Consider the following 20,610-nt stretch of genomic DNA (forward strand, 5'->3'; position numbering starts at 1 on the left):
AGTGTCCTCCTTCCTACGTGTATATGTGCATGTCTTCCCCACTCTCTTGTTCCTACATGTGTACATGCTTGCCTCCCCCACTCTCTTGTTCCTACATGTATGCATGCATGCCTCCTCTGCTCTCTTGTCCCTACATGTGTGCATGCATGTCCTCCCAACTCTATTATTCCTATGTGTATGCATGCATGCCTCCCCCACTCTCTTGTTCCTACATGTATGTATACATGCCTCCCACCACTCTTTTGTTCATATGTGTACATGTGCATCCCCTCCCCAGCTCTATTGTTTATTGTTATTGACAAAGCTTGGCAGAAGTGGCTCCATTTCAACTCTGGTAATGTGTCAGTTACTAATCTCCTTAACGTGACAAAATGCAAAACGGAAGCAGCTGAAGGAAGGAAGGAAGGGTTTATGCCGGTTCACGGTGGCAGGAGCACGAGGTAGCTGGTCACATGACATCCACAGTCAGGACGTGGAGAGAGGTGGATGTTGAAGCTCAGCAGGCTTTCTGTTTGTTCAGCTCATGACCTTTAGCCCATGGACAGTGTCACCTGTATTCATGGTGCATCTCCCCACCTCTGTTAGACCTGAAAGGAAAAGGCCAGAGCTGGGCTCCTAGGATCTACCCTTTGCCCTCTAGAGGCCTTGTGCACTCAGGAACCCTCTTACAGATGTGGCCAGAGGTTATTTAAACCTCCTCCTTTCAGCAAATGGCATGGTTTTCCTGTTCATGCTGCACTTGTTAGCCCACTTTCGGAGCTAACAAGCCAAGCTGCAGCCTAGATGCTTTCCTGTCTTCAGATTCCTTCGGCCAAACAAATTAGCCCACTGCCCTAGAGTGCTTAGAAATGGGGACAGACCACTCCAGCCTATTAAACCATAAACAAACTTTAATCCAAAATTAAATCAAAAGAAAATCACCATGCGGCACAAAAGCTTTCAGTTGGAACCATAGTCAGAGTTTGGGGTTCTGAGATTATGGGTGGTTTCTGAGCTCCGCTTTTATAATAAGAAGTAAGCTTTAGGCATGGGCAAACAAATTCTTACAGCCTCAAGGTAAAAGTTAGATACAAATTGCTTTTTACAATACCCACTAACATGATTTTCGACTACATTAGTGCTTATTGGTCTGCGGCTTCTTCTGTGCACCCAAATGGTATTACAGAAACTTCACTTTGCTGAGCTTTCCATAGCAGGGAACAGAAAGTCCAAACTGTTGTTAAGGCTGCAGAGAGCCATTGTAGAAACAAAAAAAACTAACCTTTGGTCGCAGACCGACCAAAGCAAAGAAACCCATTGATGACAGTTAATCCCTATTTGCGGACAGAGCTGGTGACCATCAGCTGCCATCTCCTTCAGACTTACAAATTTGTATTTCTGCATTTCTACATTCCTATTTCTGGAACCTATATCTCTCTCTTTTTTTTTTTCGAGACAGGGTTTCTCTGTAGCTTTTGGTTCCTGTCTTGGAACTAGCTCTTGTAGACCAGGCTGGCCTCGAACTCACAGAGATCCGCCTGCCTCTGCCTCCCGAGTGCTGGGATTAAAGGCGTGCGCCACCACCGCCCGGCCCTACATCTCTTTATTTCTGTTCCTGGATCCTTCCAACTCAGCTTCCTCCTAGTTCCCAGGACATGGTAGAATGCTGCCAGTCTTGGTCAAGATGTAGCGAGTGGCCTCTAGCCCAGTTCCTGCTGCACACTCCCTGTAAACCGGTTCCCCCTTAGACAACCCTGGTTCCTGTTCCAGTTGGTTATCGTTCTCCTTGCTGTAACAAGAATTACGATTTGAGAGGACAGTCCCTTGTGTGAAGGAAGGCCTGGAGGCACGAGGTGAGGTGTCAGCCGTCAGAGGCAGAGAGATGAATGTGCTGATTCCACTGACTTTCTCTCTTTATTTAATCCAGGACCCCAGGCCACATTCAGAGTGGATCTCACTCCATCACTCACACATGTCTAGCAGTCTGTCCCCTGGGTGCCTCTGGGTCCTGTGGTTGTAACTGTCACAGATACATTTGTAAAGACTTTCTATGATTTTTAAATCCCACAAATTAAACTCACTGTGTATCTTAGTTTTCCTCAGTCCCCACACAGAGTACAGCTAGTCTCTCACACGGGAAATGGGGTGCATAAATAAGGGATCCGGACAATCTGATTTTCTTTGTGACTTTATTTAAAAGCTAAATCACGGAAATCATGTAAACATCTAAAACCCCAAAATAAAAAGAACTACTGAGTCCATTATAATCACCAGGATCCAATAGATCTTACCATGGCATTTGATGTATTTAGGGGAAAAAGGACATTTCTGGTGGCAGAGTCAGGGTGGGAATCCAGGAACCTGCTCTGACGGGTCTGCCTACTTTCAGAGGGGGTCCTGTGACCTGGCAGCAGGTCCAAGGGTCGACACTCTGCCAACTGCACGTGGACTGGTAATAATTGCAACACTGTTTGGCCTTCAGATTTGTTTGTTTGTTTTTGCTTTTTTATACATTTTTTATTGATATTTATTGAGTTCTACATTTTTCTCTGCTCCCCTTCCTGCCTTTCCCCTCCCTCCTCCAGTCCTCTCCAAACATCCCCATGGTCCCAATTTACTCAGGAAATCTGATGGAGGAAGGCCATTGGTTAATTAAATAAAGAAACTGTTTGCCCTGATAGGTTAGAACATAGGCGGGTGGAGTAAACAGAACAGAATGCTGGGAGGAAGAGGAAGTGAGCTCAGAGACGCCATGTTCCCCTCTCCCGGGCAGACATGATAGCTCTGCTCTCTGAGGCAGACGCATGAAGCTCAGACCCAGGATGGACATAGGCTAGAATCTTTCCCGGTAAGACTGATGCTACACAGATTATTAGAGATGGGTAGATCGGGATATGAGAATTAGCCTGTAAGGGCTAGAGTTAATGGGCCAAGCAGTGTTTAAAAGAATACAGTGTCCGTGTAATTATTTCGGGGCATAAGCTAGCCAGGAGGCCAGGGTGCTGGGGACGCAGCCCCTCCGCTCCTATTACAACAGAGATCTTGACTTTTTCTACTTCTCACGTAGATTAGATCTATGTAAGTCTCTCTTAGTGTCCTCATTGTTGTCTAAGTTCTCTGGGATTGTGATTTGTGGGCTGGTTTTCTTTGCTTTATGTTTGAAAACCACCTATGAGTGAGTACATGGGATAATTGTCTTTCTGTTTCTGGGTTACCTCACTCAAAATAATGTTTTCTAGCTCCATCCATTTTCCTGCAAAATTCAAGATGTTGTTATTTTTTCTGCTGTGTAGTACTCCGTTGTGTAAATGTACCACATTTTCCTTATCCATTCTTCAGTTGAGGGGCATTTAGGTTGTTTCCAAATTCTGGCTCTAACAAACAAAGCTACTATGAATATGGTTGAGCATATGTCCTTGTGACACGATTGAGCATCCTTTGGATATATACCCAAAAGTGGTATTACTAGGTCTTGAGGAAGGTTGTTTCCCAATTTTCTGAGAAATCGCCACATTGACATTCAAAGGGGCTGTACCAGCTTGCACTCCCACCAGCAATGCAGAAGTGTTCCCTTTACCCTACAGCCTCTCCAGAATAAGTTGTCATCAGTGTTTTTGATCTTGACCATTCTTACAGGTGTAAGATGGAATCTCAGAGTTGTTTTGATTTGCATTTCTCTGATGACTAAGGATGTTGAACATTTCATTAAGTGTCTTACAGCCATTTTAGCTTCCTCTGTTGCTGGTAGTGGTGGCCTTCACGTTTTTAATATCTCAGAAAAATCCGATTTTTCCTTTTTGTATCAGAGTCTTTTATTTTTCGGTAAAACTGAATCTTGGTGTTTTGCCTTCTCTGACTGAAGTTAACTGGGGTCATGCTGATGCTCTCTGTGACCGGGACTTCTGAGAACCTCTGTCTCTTCTAACATCTTGCTGAAGCAGATGCAAACCTATCTTTAATAAAATCTCACACTCTGCTTCATAAAACCAAAAAAACTCCCGAGGATTTGAAGGATCATCCCAGGGAGAGGAAGCTTTTAGCTAGGTGCTGGGGTGCTAGCCAGAACCTTGTAATTTCCAGGCCCTGGGGATAGGAGGGAAGGGAAAGAGTGGCCAAGCGGCACAGGAAACCTGACTGGGGAGCTGGTGGCAGACTGGTGGGGTGAGAGCTGGGGATATGCTCTGCAGAGCCGGGAGGGAGGGACAGAAAAGGACCACAGCTGGGATCCGAGGCTCTGTTCTTCAGGGATGGGGTGTGAGGCCAGCAAATATTTGCCTCTTCCTATATGAAGGGAAGACTCTTGCTTTTCCTTAAGCAAAAGGGGAGGTAAACATCCCTGTAGCCTAGTTTCCGTGTGCCCGGGCCATATGTCCTGTTTTCTGTTCCTGTCATGGTAAAAACACAGACTGGAACCACACGTGTTTTGCGTAGAATAGATGTCTGTAACCACAGTCAAGGAGGCAGCCTATCGCCGTGGCTAGCACATGGCCAGCACGGGCGCTTGTGGTGTTTGCTGCCGGCCATGGCTCCTGCTCAGGCTCCCCCAATACAAGGAAGGCAGTGTTTTCTGTTCAGTTGAGCATGGCTTTCTTCACTCCGGCCAGTGATTAACCGTAATAACCTTGTTTGTTCTTTAGGTTTTGCCTTGTGGTTAATAGGCATGGTGGTAAATATCCATTCCGACCACATCCTGAGGAATCTGAGAAAACCAGGGGACACTGGATACAAAATTCCCAGGGGTATGTACTGAGATGCGTTTTTCATGGAATCTCCCTCTTTAAAACCATATAAAATACTGTATGAGATTAGAAATACACTTAAAATACATTAGTGTGCTTTGGTAGTTTAAATGTAATCAGCCCCCATAATCTCATAGGGAGTGGCACTATTAGGAGGGGTGCCCTTGCTGGAGTGGGTCTGACCTTGCTGGAGGGGGCAGGCTTTGAGGTTTCCTGTGCTCAGAATACCACCAGTGTCCCAGTCGACTTCCTGTTGCCAACATGTCTGGAAGATGTAGGACTTTTCACCCCCTTCTTCAGCACCATGTATTCCTGCACGCCGCCATGATGATAGTGGACTTAACCTCTGAAACTGTAAGTGAGCCCCTCAATGAAATGTCTTTTTGTAAGGGCTGCTGTGCTCATGGTGTCTGTCAAAGCAGTAGAAACCCTAATCCAGGAGCTTCCAGGAAAAGCTGTCAGTAGCAGACAGTCTTGAGTGCAAGCTAGACCTCGGAGGCACTGTGTAACAGTGTGTGACTGGTACCCCTCAGACTCACCCCGACTCATGGCCCGTGGTCAATCTGAAAACCTTGAAGCTGTAGGTTCTGTTTCATGTTGTTTTGGTATGTTGCAGCCAAGTCCCAGAGGCACCTCTTTCACCCACAATGTGTAGCACCATGCCCAGGGGAAGAGGTGTGCAAAACTCGTGGGTCTCACAAGGAGCTCACAGAAAGTGGAGTTGATGCTCACGGTGAAGGAGTAGACAGCTGAGCTCACAGAAGTGGAGGTGATGCTCACAGGGAAGCGGGGAGTCACTAGCTGAGCTCACAGAAGGTGGAGGTGATGCTCACAGGGAAGCGGGGAGTCGCTAACTGAGCTCACAGAAAGTGGAGGTGACGCTCACGGTGAAGGAGTAGACTGCTGAGCTCACAGAAAGTGGAGGTGACGCTCACAGTGAAAGAGTAGACAGCTGAGCTCACAGAAAGTGGAGGTGATGCTCACAGTGAAGGAGTAGACAGCTGAGCTCACAGAAAGTGGAGGTGATGCTCACAGTGAAGGAGTAGACAGCTGAGCTCACAGAAAGTGGAGGTGACGCTCACGGTGAAGGAGTAGACAGCCAGCTCCCAAAGAATGACACAGAGACTTCTTATTAATTATGAAAGCTCAGCCTATAGCTTAGACTTATACCTAATTACCTCTTATGGCTTAAATTAACCCATTTATTTTAATCTGTTGTAGGAGGCCACTTGTTTTTTCCTGGCGTCTTAGCCCTGGAATAATCACACAGAAACCATATCATTTAAATCACTGCGTGGCCCATTAGCTCTAGTTCTTATTGGCTAACTCTTACATATTAATTTAACCCATTTCTGTTAATCTGTGTATCACCACGTGGCTAAGGCTTACCAGGTAAAGTTCCATCTGGCTCTGGCGGGACTACATGGCTTCTCTCTGACCCCTGCTTCCTTTCTCCCAGCCTTCCCGTTAGTTTTCCCTACCTAGTTCTGTTTTTTTGCCCTATCACAGGCCAATACAGTTTCTTTATTCATTAACCAATAAAAGCAACACATAGACAGAAGTACCTACCACACCAATCTATGTTCTGTCACGTGATGTCACCTCTCTTCCATCTTGTATCCCCTGTTTCCTCTTGGTGTCTCCTGCTGTCTCCTGTGCACTAGATCCTCCTCCTCTTCCTTTCTCTCCCTGGAAATCCCACCTATACGTCTTGCCTAGCTATTGACTGTTCAGCTTTTTATTCCACCACTCACAGCAAATACATTTTCCCACAATGTACAAATGTCCAACAACACTTCGCGCTGGTCTTAGAACAATCTAAGCAGAGCAGCAAAGGCTAGTGTCTCCCCAGACAACAGCAGATGCCAGCAGCCTGGAAAAGGCATGGTGGGAACCATGAGACTAGGCAGGCATCTCCTCTCAAGTTCATTGTTCTAATCCTTTAAGTTAAGGTGCACACCAAGGACAACAAAAAACAACCAACAGCTCCCTCAGAGGGACATAAAATATGGAAATGAAGTCTAAGAGACTCGGATTCATGATAGCTGCACAAAGTAAGGGGGATGGTGGGCTAGGTGGTCCTGATGGAGGACACAGAACACACCCTGAAAACTAAGATAAGAAGGCCCTGGCGGAGAAGTCCAAGCCTCCAGCCTGCCTTTCAGAAGAGCTCACCATATGCCAGGGGAAGCAGACAGCCCCCAGCTGCACCTGGAGAATCCTTGGCTTGTGGCTGCTCAGATCCTTGAGTGCCTGAGGAGGAAACACGGGCTTTGGCCTTCGCATTCCTTGCATATAGTCTCTCAGGGGTTTTGAGGGCCCAGGGCACCGGGGATGTGGCCGCCAAGGTTCTGTGACAGCTCTGTTTTAAACCGACCAACTTCTTGCACGTTCTGACTTTCAAGGGGCTTTTTCAACATGTGACAGTTGACATGGCTGTGTTTTCTCATGCATGATGGTGTCTGTGCTTAAAGATTGAGCCATACTTCACAGAGTTGTTTACCAGAGGGAATAGCTACTCTGATGTCACCAGCCAGGGCCACGTGATATTACTTCGCAGGTCCCTGCAGAAGCAGGCTTAGATGGGGAAGTATGATCCCTGCTTGTCTGCACACGCCCCTGCAGAGAAGGCGCCCGCCCAGACCACACCACCCAGATCGGGACAAAGGGCAGGCGCTGTGGGCTGTAGGTGACAGTGACTATCCACGGCCTTTCTGTGGTTGTCATTCAGTTAAGATATTTTTTAAAGTACGTAAACACCTGATGGGCTGGTTAGCAGGCCCCAGGGATCCTCCTGTCTCCAACTCTCCAAAACCCAGATGACAAGCAGGTGCTGCCATGCTGGGCTTTTTGTGTGGGAGGTGGGGATTGAAACTAAGTCCTTGTGCTTACAAGACAAGGGACTGTGCCATGTGACCCACCCTTAAGCTTTAGAAACTGGCCTGTATTAATGTAATGGGCAGTGCATTCATTTGTGACAGTTAAACACACTTGACATGCACTGTCTTGTGACATGGCATTCTTGCACTGCCCGTATTAAAGGGACAACGCCTTTAATCCCAGAGTGGTGTCTGGGATTCTTAGCTAGCCACATGCTCACCAGCCTCTGCCCCCACACCTAGGTGCTTCTGCCAAATAGTGAGCACTCCACAGTGGACACTCAAGAGGACGGTCAGTTAGTGACCTGTTGCAGTGTCTACCCCAGGTTGGAGTGGTGTGGCATTTGAAGGGGGGCTGCAGATGTGCCCACTTTGAGGATTCAGGCAATTTTTGTTATTATTATTATTAATGTGGGTGTGTGTATATGTGTGTGCGTCACACTCGTGCTACACCACATGTGGAGGTCAGAGGACAACTCAATGGAGTCAGTTCTCTCCTGCCACCCTGTGGGCTCTGGGGATTCAACTCGGGTCATCAAGCTTGGCAGCAGGCTCCCTCACCTGCTCTGGGCCACACTTCCAGACTCTGGCCTTTCCTTACACACTAGTCCCAGTCTCCCCTAGACACTACCTATACCCCGAGTCCCTCGTCGTATCCCTAAAACTGTCTTTTTCAAGACAGGATCTCATGTATCCTATGCTGAGGTGATGGTCATGTACCACCACATCTAACTTCTTTTCCTGTGGGAGTAAGCGAGACAGTGTCATCCCAAGGAAGTGTCTGAAGGACTAATTATCGAGACTCTGGCCACAGATGCATGCGGACAGGAATTCTTAGAAGTACAGAACCTGAGAAACGTGTGCACATGCGCACACACACACAAACACACACCTTACACTAGGACCCCTAGAATTGGAAACTGACTTGTGTTACGTTAGGTCACTTGCCCTCTTCGCTTCCCCCTCTCCGTCAGTGACATGTCCTTGCACGGTCCCAGGGCTTTGAACCTGACAGAGTCAGTGAGGGAGTGAAGAAAAAAGACAGACACAGTCATACAGAAAACCTGGGATCCTGTGGACTGGGCTCTCTGGTGGTGAAAATGCAGTTTTCCGGAAGGGCATCGTGTTTATTATATAGGGTAGAATTGAGAGCCGAAGTTATTGCATAGGCTGATAAGGACCCGAGGTGTATGGTTTACAGCTGGATCAGAGAGCGAGGTTTGACTGATCATGTTGGGAGGTCTCTCTAAGGGAGAGGTCTTTAGGCCTTAAATATCTGTGGGGAGAAAGCTGTGGTGGTAATTTTCTTCATATACTGTCAGCAACCACACACAGACCAGAGGAGGGCTTTGCCACTCCCATAACACTGAGATCCAGTTCCTTGACTTGACCACGCCCGTGTCAATACACATTGTCTCAAGGTGTCACACACTCGGGCTTCCTCAGCTCCCTGCACCTTGGACAAAGAGTTAAGAAGCCCTGCTGTGCTGTGTGGCCTTGTACCTACAAGGTAATTGAAGAGTCCTGCCCAGTACCTTGCTTCTAGGCATAGGCCAGATTTAACACTCGGTGATAGGAACTTCCTCTCAAGGCCTGAAAACCAGAAGTCAGAGATTTGGGGATTAGAAGTCTTTGCCTTCGGGCCTTTCCTGTGCTGCACAGCAGTTTCTCTTATGGTCTCTCTTGTCTTTTCTGAGAACTAGGCCACCTCAGCTCTCCTGGGGCCCTGGTGTGCTTTGGTGGCCTGACCAGAGCTGGTTTCTGGCATTGGTTTTATGACTTGAGAGGTGACCACCTATTTGGTTGTTTGGTTGGTTTGGTTTGGTTTTTCAAGACAAGGTTTCTCTGTAGCTTTGGAGCCTGTCCTGTAACTCTCTTTGTAGACCAGGCTGGCCTCGAACTCAAAAGAGATCTGCCTGCCTCTGCCTCCCAAGTGCTGGGATTAAGTCACCTTTTCAAAACAAGGTCCACAGCAGCTTCTTACCCCACTTATTACGGGTACAGAGTCTCTGGCCTGCCTTCATCCTGCCTTGCTCAGGTGCAGGAATGTGCTGGCTATTGCTCTCCTACGTGGGGTCTTTGCTGTGGCCTTGTCTTGCCCAGAACATACACAGTAACTTCTGACCAGACGGTCACCTCCTTAGCAAGACCTACTTCCTACAATTTTGTCATGAGTCCTATCTACCTCATCCCAGTGTTCCCATGCCCTGCCCTGCCTCTCTGGGCTCCTCAATCAAATTAGTCTCTTCTTCTGTGTGACTGCCCTTCTTTGTTACATTGGAGTTCATGACCAGATGTGAGAAGGGGCTTGACTGAGTGCCTGGAACAGAGCCTGGCCTGGGGCAGGGGCTCTGTGTGGTTTGCAGGAGTGAGTCTGTGCTTGAGACTGAATTCCCCTTACTTGGCCATAGGCTCCCTATCAGCCCCCCACCCTACCACACCCATCACACACACACACACACACACACAGAGAGAGAGAGAGAGAGAGAGAGAGAGAGAGAGAGAGAGAGAGAGGGAGAGAGAGACAGAGGACAGGGGTCCTGCGCCTTCTGCAGCTGCAGCTGTGGTTGAAAGAGTCCGGACTTAAAGCGAGGAGCCTGTCTGAACAGATAACTGCTAACTGGAGTCTCTTAATTTCATAAGCTTCTCCATTTTGGTTGAGCTGCAATGGTTCCAGTAACTACAGAGATTTGGTTTCTCGAAGTAAATTAACTTTGTCTTTAGATTTCGTGGCTGACCTGCGCCTTGAACTTCCCAGTATGCAGTAATGGCCAACCAGGAGAGTTGGTTTATCATCACCTTGCTTTAACTTGCCACTCGCTGGTGACACCTAGCTGTGGCCAACCACGGGCCGAAAGGGGAGACTTCCCACTTTCTCCCCTGCCTTCCACATTTATACTGTATTGTTGTAGGAGCGGCAGGCTGTGTTCCTGCTGCCCCAGCTCCTGGCCACGGCTAGCTTATGCCCTGAAATAATTACACAGAAACTGTATTCTTTTAAATACTGCCTGGCCTATTAGTTCCAGCCTCTTATTGGCTAGCTCTTACATATTGATCTAAACCATTTCTAATAATCTGTGTAGCCCACGAGGTGGCTTACCAGGGAAGATCTTAACCTGTGGCTGTGTCGGGTGGGAGAATTATGGTGACTGCCTGACTTGACTTCTTTCTCCTAGCATTCTGTTCTGTCTACTCCGCCTACCTAATTTTCTGTCCTATCAGGCCAAGCAGTTTTCTTTATTAGTTAACCAATGAAAGCAACAGATAAGATACAAGACCCACCTCCATCACTGTATTACTAAATGACAAAAGAAAGAAAGAAATGAAATGGAAAGGCAGGGACATGATTGCTCCTCAGTATGTACGTGGGAGACCATAACCAGAGGCAGGGACCTGACTAGGCTGAGCTAGGCCTTGTGGGGAGGGAGGGGGGAGGAAGAGAGAGGGGGAACCAGGTACAGCAGTCTGGAGGCCAAGGGTACAAAAGGGGCTGGTAACCAAATGGTTAGATTATATAGAAAGGACAGCCCACAGCTCCTGGGTTGGAGAGTTCAGGGTAGGGAGCTATACAGAAGGAGCCTGGAACAGCAGGGGCTGAGGGATGCTGGGAGAACCTGGAATCCAGGTTCACTTTGGTGTGGTAAATAGGTACCTCATTCATTTTACCCAGTTTGAGACTTGAGAAGTACAAACCCCTGTTTGTTAGTAAATGGTGAGCTCTCAGATTCTTACAGACCTTTCTCGATGTCCCCACCCCGTAGCCCCCCACCCCACTCCCCACAGTAAAGGCCTGTATTGTCCTGCGTCTTTCATCTCTTGTCTCTCCTTGCTGACTTACCCTGCTTCTTCCTCTCCAGTTCCTGTCTCCAACCCCTCAACTCTGTTCTCCTGAGTGGAAGGTTCTCCTCTTTGCCTGAGTTACTCATCTGCTGAGTTTGAATTTCTTTCCTTTCTCCAGAATCTTCTTTTCTAACCAGCCTGCAGGTGGACTCCCCAGAAACCATAGTGTTCCATGGAGAGTTTCCCCAAACAGAACCGTTAGTCTCCCCAGTGGAGCAGCCTCTGGTGTCTGAGCCAATGGTTGGAGACTTGTCTTCCTTTTCTATTGGGAAGACTCTTTCGCACCCTTCCTTGTGGCCATTGCCCCGCAGTCCTCTGACTGCCTAGACAGAATCTCTCTACTGAAGTGCAGCCTGGCTGAGGTGTCTGGACTAACTCTGGCCAGAGGGGTAATTCTGCATGTTTAAAGGGACCTTACATTTCCTGGCCTTACATTTGCACACCAGAATATCACCTGACGTTTCCTTCATTCAGGCCTCTATCTCTCTCTCTGCCTCTGCCAGGCTCTCTGTTCATCCTCCTCTGCCTCTCAGAGTCTCCTGTCGGTCTCCCAGACCTGACCCCCTCCGAAAACCGCCATCTCCCTAATGTCTGCTGCTTGCCAAATCTGCTTCTAAGATTTACTACAGAAAAAGGCTGTTTCCAAATCCTGCTGGCGAAGGACAGCAGCCTTGAGTGACCTTCTTAGCAAAACCTGTTTCTCAACCAGACTCCCGCTGTGATCAGATCAGAAGGCTTTTAGTGACCCCTGCCTCCCTGTGCCTTGGCAGCTTCCCTGCCTAACCTTCCCATTTCTTTCTTCTTTCCTCTTCCCACTCCTTCCCCCCTGGCCAGCCTAACCCTGGAGCCGCCATTCCCTTCCACAGGGTTCTCTAGCTCAGACCCTGACTCCAGCAATGTCATGTGGAAAGCTAACCACTCCCCCCCCCGCCCCCTCTTCACATACCCTGTGTAGGAGGTAACCTTTCGCTGATCCGCCTCCCCGCAAAAAAAGGCCTGTACTGTCTTTAGGCCTTTGTCCCTCTGTCTGTCATTCCATCCCATTAACCTTTCGGTTAACGTTCTTCCAGAGCTTTCTCCAGCAACTGAACGTGTGCTCTACGGATGGCCCCCAGGATCACCCAGTGTCCTGCTAGGTGCTGTTTGTCACCACCTTTTCTCTCTTTTCTCCTAGGAGGCCTGTTCGAATATGTCACTGCAGCCAACTACCTTGGGGAGATTGTGGAGTGGTGTGGCTTTGCACTGGCCAGCTGGTCCCCCCCGGGCGGAGCGTTTGCTCTGTTCACGATCAGTACGCTGCTCACCAGGGCAAGGCAGCATCACCAGTAAGTTTGACACCATGTCTTCGCGATCCCAGTTTGTTCTTGGACTTGAGCGTAGCCATTTCCAGACCTGACTTCCATGGTAATAGTGAGCCGCTAGCCCCGCTGCTTGAAGGAGAGAGCTAAGGGAGCAGACCTGCGGCTTTGGGGTCCTCCCTTGTGCCAGCAAGCCAGTGTCTTCCCATGAAGAGGGAGTGACAGAAGTCAGAGAGTCAGAGGCCACCGTGCCTTTGTTGCCGTTCTGTTGCTGAGAAGCAACATCACTATCAAGGCGACACTTAGGAAAGAAAGCATTTAACTGGGAACTTGCTTACAGTTTCAGAGGTTCGATCCGTTATTGCCCTGGTCGGTGTGCAGGCAGGCACTGGAGGAGTGGCTGAGAGCCACTTCCTGCTCTGTTGACTTGGGAAGGATGACTGGACTTGACAAGGGCTTTGGAAACCTCAAAGCCACACCTTGTAATCCTTTCAAATACTGCTACTCCCTGGTGACTAAGCATTCAAGTATCTGAGCCGGTGGGGGACAATTCTTATGCAAACCCCCATACCCTGAAAACCCCCAGAGCTGCCGAGAAAGGCAGAGGTATAAAAGTACCCAGCAAAGGTTTATAAAAAGGAATTACATTGTCAAATGACCAAAAACCAAAGAGGAGACTGCTCGTTGTTGATGGATTGCCAAGTCCATTGATCTGACTACAGAGAGAAGAACAACATTTATCCTTTGTCCTATTGGGATGAGAGAAACCTAGGCTGGGCGTCTGTTTAAAAGATTCTAGCAGCCAGGCGGTGGTAGTGCAGGCCTTTAATCCCAGCGCTCGGGAGGCAGAGGCAGGCAGATCTCTGTGAGTTCGAGGCCAGCCTGCTCTACAAGAGCTAGTTCCTAGACAGGCTCCAAAGCTACAGAGAAACCCTGTGTTGGAAAAAAAAAATAGATTCTAGCTTAGGTATTTTATGGGGCTTCCCCTTTCTCCTCGTGCTAGTTTATGAACCTACCCCATGCCTTCCTGTTCTTTCACCTCACACTGCATTCTGCAGACAAGTGGCATTCACTTTCCTAGTCTACTTAAGTCCCTCTAACCCTCCTGACCTCCCCATCTCAGGGATCAGCACCCGCTAAGAAGGGGCAGAGTCTACCAGCTGTGCAGCTCTAGAAGAGAAAGAACTCTGAGGAGGCGACTCCTGGGCTGGTCCTGGTGGCTTTGGTGGAATTTTGGCAGGCAGTGTATCTCGAGCTCTTTCTGCTGAGCTGTCTGTAGAAGCAAAGGGCCAGATGGCACAGAGAGAATAATGCTAGAGGCCACCTTAGTGTAACCCAGACTAGGCCGGCCATTGCCCAAGATGTCCCACAGCCAAGGCTGGTCTTGAGAGTGATGAACCACATCTCCTTTCAGGCACGTTGGTAGCTATTGGTGTGGCTAGAACCACAGTGAGCGATGTCTCCCAGAGACATCTACTACTTGATTATTAGGTTAAAATAATAGTGGACCTATCGCTCTTGGCTTCACATAGGTGCTGCAATGTTGAATTGAGCCCAATGTCCAGGGAGTATTTTTCCCTAAAACCCCAAGGAATGCATGCCAGTTACAGTCACCCCAAGCTGTCCCTTCCTGCTGGGTGTTTAGGACCAAACCTGTAGCCAGAACTGGCCACTCCTATCTTTTAGTACCAAGGCTACTTAAGAGTCTGATTTCAGCAGAGCCCCTGCCCCTTTCCTTAATCACTGACTGCAGAGTTGAAACAAAAGGCCTTCCTTCACTGTGGCTTCCCTCGGAAGCATGCAGGAGAAGGCTCCTCTGAATGTCCCTCCTCTTTGTAGACCAGACACTGGCTAGAGCTTTCTGGGTGGGGTCACCAGGTCACTCCCCACAGTGATGGGACTTTCTGAGAGAAGCCATGGTTCCCCAGGGCCTAAAGTCTCTCTGGCTACATTACCGTAGCCTCCAAGCATGCTTACTGAACACCCTGCCATCTGCATATCGAACTTTGACCTTTGCATAGCTCATTATCCTACTAGGGTTACTATTGGTATGATGAAACACACGAGCAAAGCAATCTGGCCAGGAATTCTTGAAACCAGTTTGTCCATCGAAAGCAAGCTGGGGGAGGGGAGATCACGAGATCTTGGGTCAGCTTTTGCCTACTTGAATTCCCTTGTCCATAGGAATGGGGACGTCCAGTCTGTCAGCAGGGAGCTACTCGAACAGTCTCATTTGTCCCCAGGAGAAGTCAGGCTACATAACAGGATTTCCACACCTTACCCATGCGTGCCTGGGTGCTCTGTCTACCCAGCTTCCTCCTTTAGTAAGCCACACCAGCCTGAGGTCAGCCAGGAGCCGCATTTGCTGCGTCTATTCAGCAGCTGCTCTAGACCGGCTTCATTCACCTGTGTTCACAGAGACAGAGCCAGGGTCAGGAGGAGGAAGAGAGGCGCCCACTCATTAGCGCAGAAACATACTAGGAGAGCCAGGGAACCAAGATTTAGCTGTCTCCACCTGCCAACTCAGAAACATTTCTCGTCATTCTAATTCTAAGAGGGAAGAACCAGGGCTCAGTTAAAATCAATCACAGCCAAACAAAATGTCCACTAGAATAAATAGCTCATTACCCGATAACTGGGATTCACTCAGAGTCTCCTGGGCTCTAAAGGGTGCACACAGCTTTGCTAATACAGCCCAACTCTGCCCTGCACAGCACACATGGCTCTTCTCTTTGACTCTGGCCAACTTTGCTAACACAGCTGCTGCTGTCCTGGTGGCCATCCACAGTCCTGATGCTTTCTGCAGCTTTCTGCAGTGTTCTGCCACCACAGCAGGACCATGTGGGAGACCCTGCACATGACCAGTGTGGGGCTACCAGCGTGACTTTCAGCTTTGACCTCCTTGGGACCACAGTCTCTGTGTGCTGACGCACTCACAGGTGATGGACCTCAATGACACTTGGATTCTGTGCCAGCACTTTTCTCGAACAAAACAGGGACCAAGAAAGTCCCTCCCAACATTTGAATATGAAATACACAGAAATGGGAAATAAATAATTCAGATTTCCAAATGAAAGCCTTACTAGTGTTTTCAAGGAATTCTTTGTGTTGCCAGGGACATCAGGGTCCCTTCTCAATCTCATCAATAAAAATTGTCAAGTGGCATTGGGAGGAGGCTGGAAGACAGTTTTATTAGGGCAGGCAAACTGTGCATCGTGGCAGCCGACTAGGGGGTGAGGAGGACACGGAGGAGAGGAAGAGAGACCAGGATGCAATGGGAGGCGGCGAGCAGCTTACATGGAAAGCACAGGGTGCCCGAGAACACAGGCGTAGGCTTTGACCAGCATCGAAAAGGAAGAGAAAGAGAGTTACCCTTTTAAGCTCTGGAAGCTGGCACACTTGGCAAAACCGTGCGCTGGTGGCACGATCAACCGCACTGAGGGCTGGCTTCTCGGAGCGGAGAGTGTATTGTCTCAGGAAGGGTCAATCATTTCTCCTGTCCCTTTAACATGGCTTTAGGCAAATGTGACTTCCTGAGGGTCGTTGACCAGGTGACTCACAGGCCTGACTGGATAAACTGCGTCAATAGTATGAACTGTTCCACGCGGCAGAGTAGATCAGAATGTAAGGCCCCACCCAAGGCCAGCCGCAGATTCCGATCCCTTGACTAGCAGTCACTTTCTCAAAGGCCCTCTCAGCAGAGCCCCGATAACCTCAGGGGCCTCCAGAGCTTCTGTAGTATTTTCCCCCTTAAGAATAAGGAGCTTAAAATCACTTAGAAAATGGGCCAGCGTTGGGGGCGGGGGATGCATATAACCACGCCCACCATGAACGGGTTAGCATCTGAGCTAGAGTTTCCGTCCTGCCTCACTTACAGACTCCAGGCAGGGTGCTCATCTAGGAGTAGCCAGGAAACCAGAGCGCCCCCTGCTGGCCAGAGAACTGAAGCCATTTCTTGCTTCTGACCTTGAAGAATGGCCTTTGCAGTCCCCACCCCTAAACTGCTTAGCCAGTTCCTATCCAGGTCCTCATCATTTGTGGAGTGTAGGACGAATAATAAAAACCCAGAGACAAATATGGAGCTCAAACTGAGGATCAGAAAAGCAAAACAGCCAGCCGCTAGAGAAGTCTTACTCTGCCAAGGCTGGGCGACCACAGACCAAGTCCCAGGCCTCTGTCTTCTCCTGTGCTATATGACTTCTGAGCTGAAGATGCTTTTGTTGAAATTGATGTCAGTGTGGGGTGATTTTGAGTCCTAAGGAGTAACTCAGTTTTGTGACAGTATGTTCATATATTTGTTGGCCTTAAAAGCTGAGGGACAAAATAATTATTCCTTTGCACAATCTTGTCATGTTACCTTGGCTGGTTTGAAATTAAAAATCCTATTGCCTCAGCCTCTCACGTAGCCAAGAGTATAGGCATGTTGTCATAGGGCTAGCTTAATATATGTATATACGTAAGAGTCCTTAGTATATGTATATGTGTATATACATAAGAGTCCTTAGCATATGTATATGTGTATATACGTAAGAAGTGTCCTCCAGCAGTATCCCGAATCATATAGCCAGTGTTTACGCTCATCTTCACTGACTTGTGCTTTCCCGGTTGCTCTGCCCTTGCCCTCCTGAGACCACTGTCATCTTCGGTAGGCAGAAGAATCAACCTCTATCAACGTGGGGCGTCCTGTACGGTATCCCCAGGGCGTCTTAAGAAGGAGCTGTGCTGAGTGGGTACCTTTTCTGCGCTGGTGACTATTGACAAATTCTGGGAAAGACTCCTGTCACGGGGTCCCATGCAGAGAGGTGACAGGGGATGCAGAGGCCCTGGCAAGCTTCTCGTCCTCGTTGCTCTTGCGTACACAGCAGATGACAGCAAGTGGCAGTCGGCCCCACGGGTTGTCATTTCTGTAGCTCTGGACTGCAGTTAGACGCACACAGACAGCGTCCTTCACGGCCTCGCCTTCTGCTCAGTGTCTTTCTGCTGCACGAGTAAATGATTGCTTCCCTTAACATCGTCCGTGCCTAGGGAAGCTTCTTTTCACTGACTATTCCTAAATCCTGTAAAGAAAATAAAACGACTTTTTGGAGATGAGGTCTCATGTGCTGATGCCCAGGCCACCCTCCAGCCCAGCCTCTCAAGGCGCTGCCACTGTAGGCATGCGGCATAGCTAGGCGCCTTCGTGTCCGTTCTGATTCTGCCTGTTTCGTCGTCAGCCTCCCCAGCTGGCTGCCTGTACTCGTGCACTGAAAATACTTGCTTCAAGTGAAGAGCCGAATTGCCGACATCACCCATTGTATGTTTAGTTCACGTCACCGTCCCTTCCCAGAAAGGTGAATTATGCAGGGCACTTCTGAGACACATTTGACACTTAAAATTATTCATGGTGTGGATAAATGGCAAGTCCTTATTGCTTAAAAAAAAAAAAGCAAAAACAGAAAACAACAACTTAGGGCTGACAAGATGGCCCCTAGTAGGCTAAGGTGTTTGCCATCAACCCTGAGAATGTGAGTTCAATCCCTGGCACCTATGTGATAGAAAGACAGAACTGATAACTCAGAAAGTTGTCTTCTGACCACTGTGTGTATACATAACAGACACAAACTTTTAAAATGTAAAAAACCACCTAGGTATTTGTTGCATAATCACTTTCATTACCATCTTTGAAAATGCTTAAATGACAAGATGAATTGGTTTTCTAAATGCTTTTTTCTCTCATTTTAGGTGGTACCATGAGAAGTTTGAAGATTACCCCAAATCGAGAAAAATTCTAATTCCATTTGTGTATTAATGTGATGTCAACGACATTGTCCTTGAAGAGCTCCTTCCTGGCGGCGACGTCTCTCTGGGCAATTATCAATGAACTGTTTTCCTTAATTCTGCAGCACCACTGTTTTCAGGAAGGGCTATGGGGGTTTCCATCCCCTGGTAAAGGAGTAAGCCAATCATAAAGTAATCCCACTGTGTGCTGTTAGGGACGGTGCTGCCTGCCAGACCAGGATTGGGGAGCACTGGGCCATTGCAGCTGTCTCTGCCTTCAAATGTGCCTCTTTGCCGTTCTGGTTTTGTTTCTTTGTTTATTTCTAGATTTTTGTTTGTTTTGGTTTAGGTTTTTTTTTTTTTTCAAGACAGGATTTCACTGTGTAACCCTGACTGTCCTGGAACTTGCTCTGTAGACCAGTCTGGCCTCCAACTCACAGAGATCCTCCTGCCCCTGCCTCCTGAGTGCTGGGATTAAAGACGTGCGCCCCCATCACCCATTGTTTGTGCATTTTTGAGGCCAAGTCTCACTGTGTAGACCAGGCTGTCCCTACACTCACAGAGTGATGAGAAGCCTCTTGCGTAAAGGCGTTCGCCTCCACCACCCCATTGCCACCAAACCTGGCAGTGCCTCTGGGTTTTGTGCGGCAGAAGTGGAAGAAGAAACCACTGATTACACCACCTCTTACAACCAACCAACCCTGCAAGGAATGCACACAGGTCAGCGGGAGTCTCCTGCCTCCTCCGTGGATGTGTGTTCTGCCTGTTCAGTCCAGGCCGGAGAGGCCTGGGGCTGCGGGAGTAGTTGTGGCCAGGGAGAGATCCCAGTCCACTGGCTGGCCTTCACTGCAGCTTCTCTGGTAGACCCCGAGACTGGGAAAAGGCCTTTTTCACTCAGCTCTCCCGGTGACATGCTCCTATAAACATTCTACAGTATCACCACTCACTCACTAGCCCTGCTTGGGTCTTCCTTTGGTCTAGGCGGAACTAGAAGTCCTTAAGGTACTTAAAAAAAAATCTTTATTATTATAAAACAAAACCTCAAAACAGAATTCCTTATTTTGAATGCGCCCAAAGACCAATCATGGCCCATGCCAGAAACGCCAGCACTCGGGATGCGTGCCTGAAAAATAAATAAACAAATAAATAAATAATTGCCAATACCAACACCAATTGACTACCCCTCCAAGGAAGTAGCTGCAGTTAATAAAAGACACCGTCCACCCAAACACCAGCTTGGGAGAGTGGTCCCCAGCCGGGACCCTAACCCCACAGTGGCTCTTTGAAGTCTATGAGCCACTGGTGAAGAGCCATCCCCATTAAACAGACCATTCCCCTGGGGCAGTGTACTCCCTGCTGCCTGTCGTCATCGGGAAGCAATGGGATAGTGTGCCCTCTGATCCACAGAACATGTTGCATTGGGACCTCCTCATAACCTGATGGTGTGCACAGAGCCCCCAGCTGCCTTTCCTGTATGCAGCACCTACTTTCCCTGCCCCCACTACCTGCCTTCCTCGGGTCCACCTCCGGGTGCCCACCTACCTGCCTGCCCTGTGGCCTTCCTACCAGGGCTTCCTCTTACACACAAACCAATCTCTGTGGGTCTGGTGTGCAGAATGTCTGGAGTTGACACAGAAAACATCAGGGCATGGCTGTTTCATTTCAACAAATTCAGACACTAAATTCGTCATCATCAGGGCAGGCAGCATGACGGCATGCAGACAGACATGGCGCTGGAGAAGTAGCTGAGAGTCTTCTGTCTTGCAGACATGTAGGCAACATCAAGTCAGTTGGGATGCTGGGTGGTATCCTGAGCATAGGAAACCTCAAAACCCATGCACTAGAGTGACATACTTCCTCTAACAAAGCCACACCCATTCCAATAAAGCCACCTCCTAATAGTGCCGCTCCCTATGATCTTATGGGAGTCAGTCACATTCAAACTACCACCTTCCTCTCCCTGGCCCCAAAAGTGTATAACAGTATCAGTCAATGCAAAATACATTCAGTCCAACTTCAAAAGTTCCCATAGTCTATCACACTCTCAACAATGTTTAAAAGTCCAAATTGTCTTCTGAGATTTATGCAATGTCTTTATTGTAATGCCCTGTAAACTTA

The 20,610-nt window shown here is 48.5% G+C and overlaps 1 protein-coding gene across 1 annotated transcript in view; it reads left to right on the top strand.

Annotated features, from left to right (window-relative positions):
* Window positions 1-18,988, top strand: part of Srd5a1 (steroid 5 alpha-reductase 1) — a 39,894-nt gene extending 20,906 nt beyond the window's left edge. The window contains exons 3-5 of the mRNA XM_075975722.1: window positions 4,617-4,718; window positions 12,612-12,762; window positions 18,457-18,988. Coding sequence (XP_075831837.1) covers window positions 4,617-4,718; window positions 12,612-12,762; window positions 18,457-18,523 — 320 coding nt within the window. The 3' untranslated portion in view covers window positions 18,524-18,988. The remainder of the gene's footprint in view (window positions 1-4,616; window positions 4,719-12,611; window positions 12,763-18,456) is intronic.
* Window positions 18,989-20,610: the final 1,622 nt, after the last annotated feature.

The sequence above is a fragment of the Microtus pennsylvanicus genome, chromosome 6 (assembly GCF_037038515.1).
Source record: "Microtus pennsylvanicus isolate mMicPen1 chromosome 6, mMicPen1.hap1, whole genome shotgun sequence".
NCBI classification, from domain to species: domain Eukaryota; kingdom Metazoa; phylum Chordata; class Mammalia; order Rodentia; family Cricetidae; genus Microtus; species Microtus pennsylvanicus.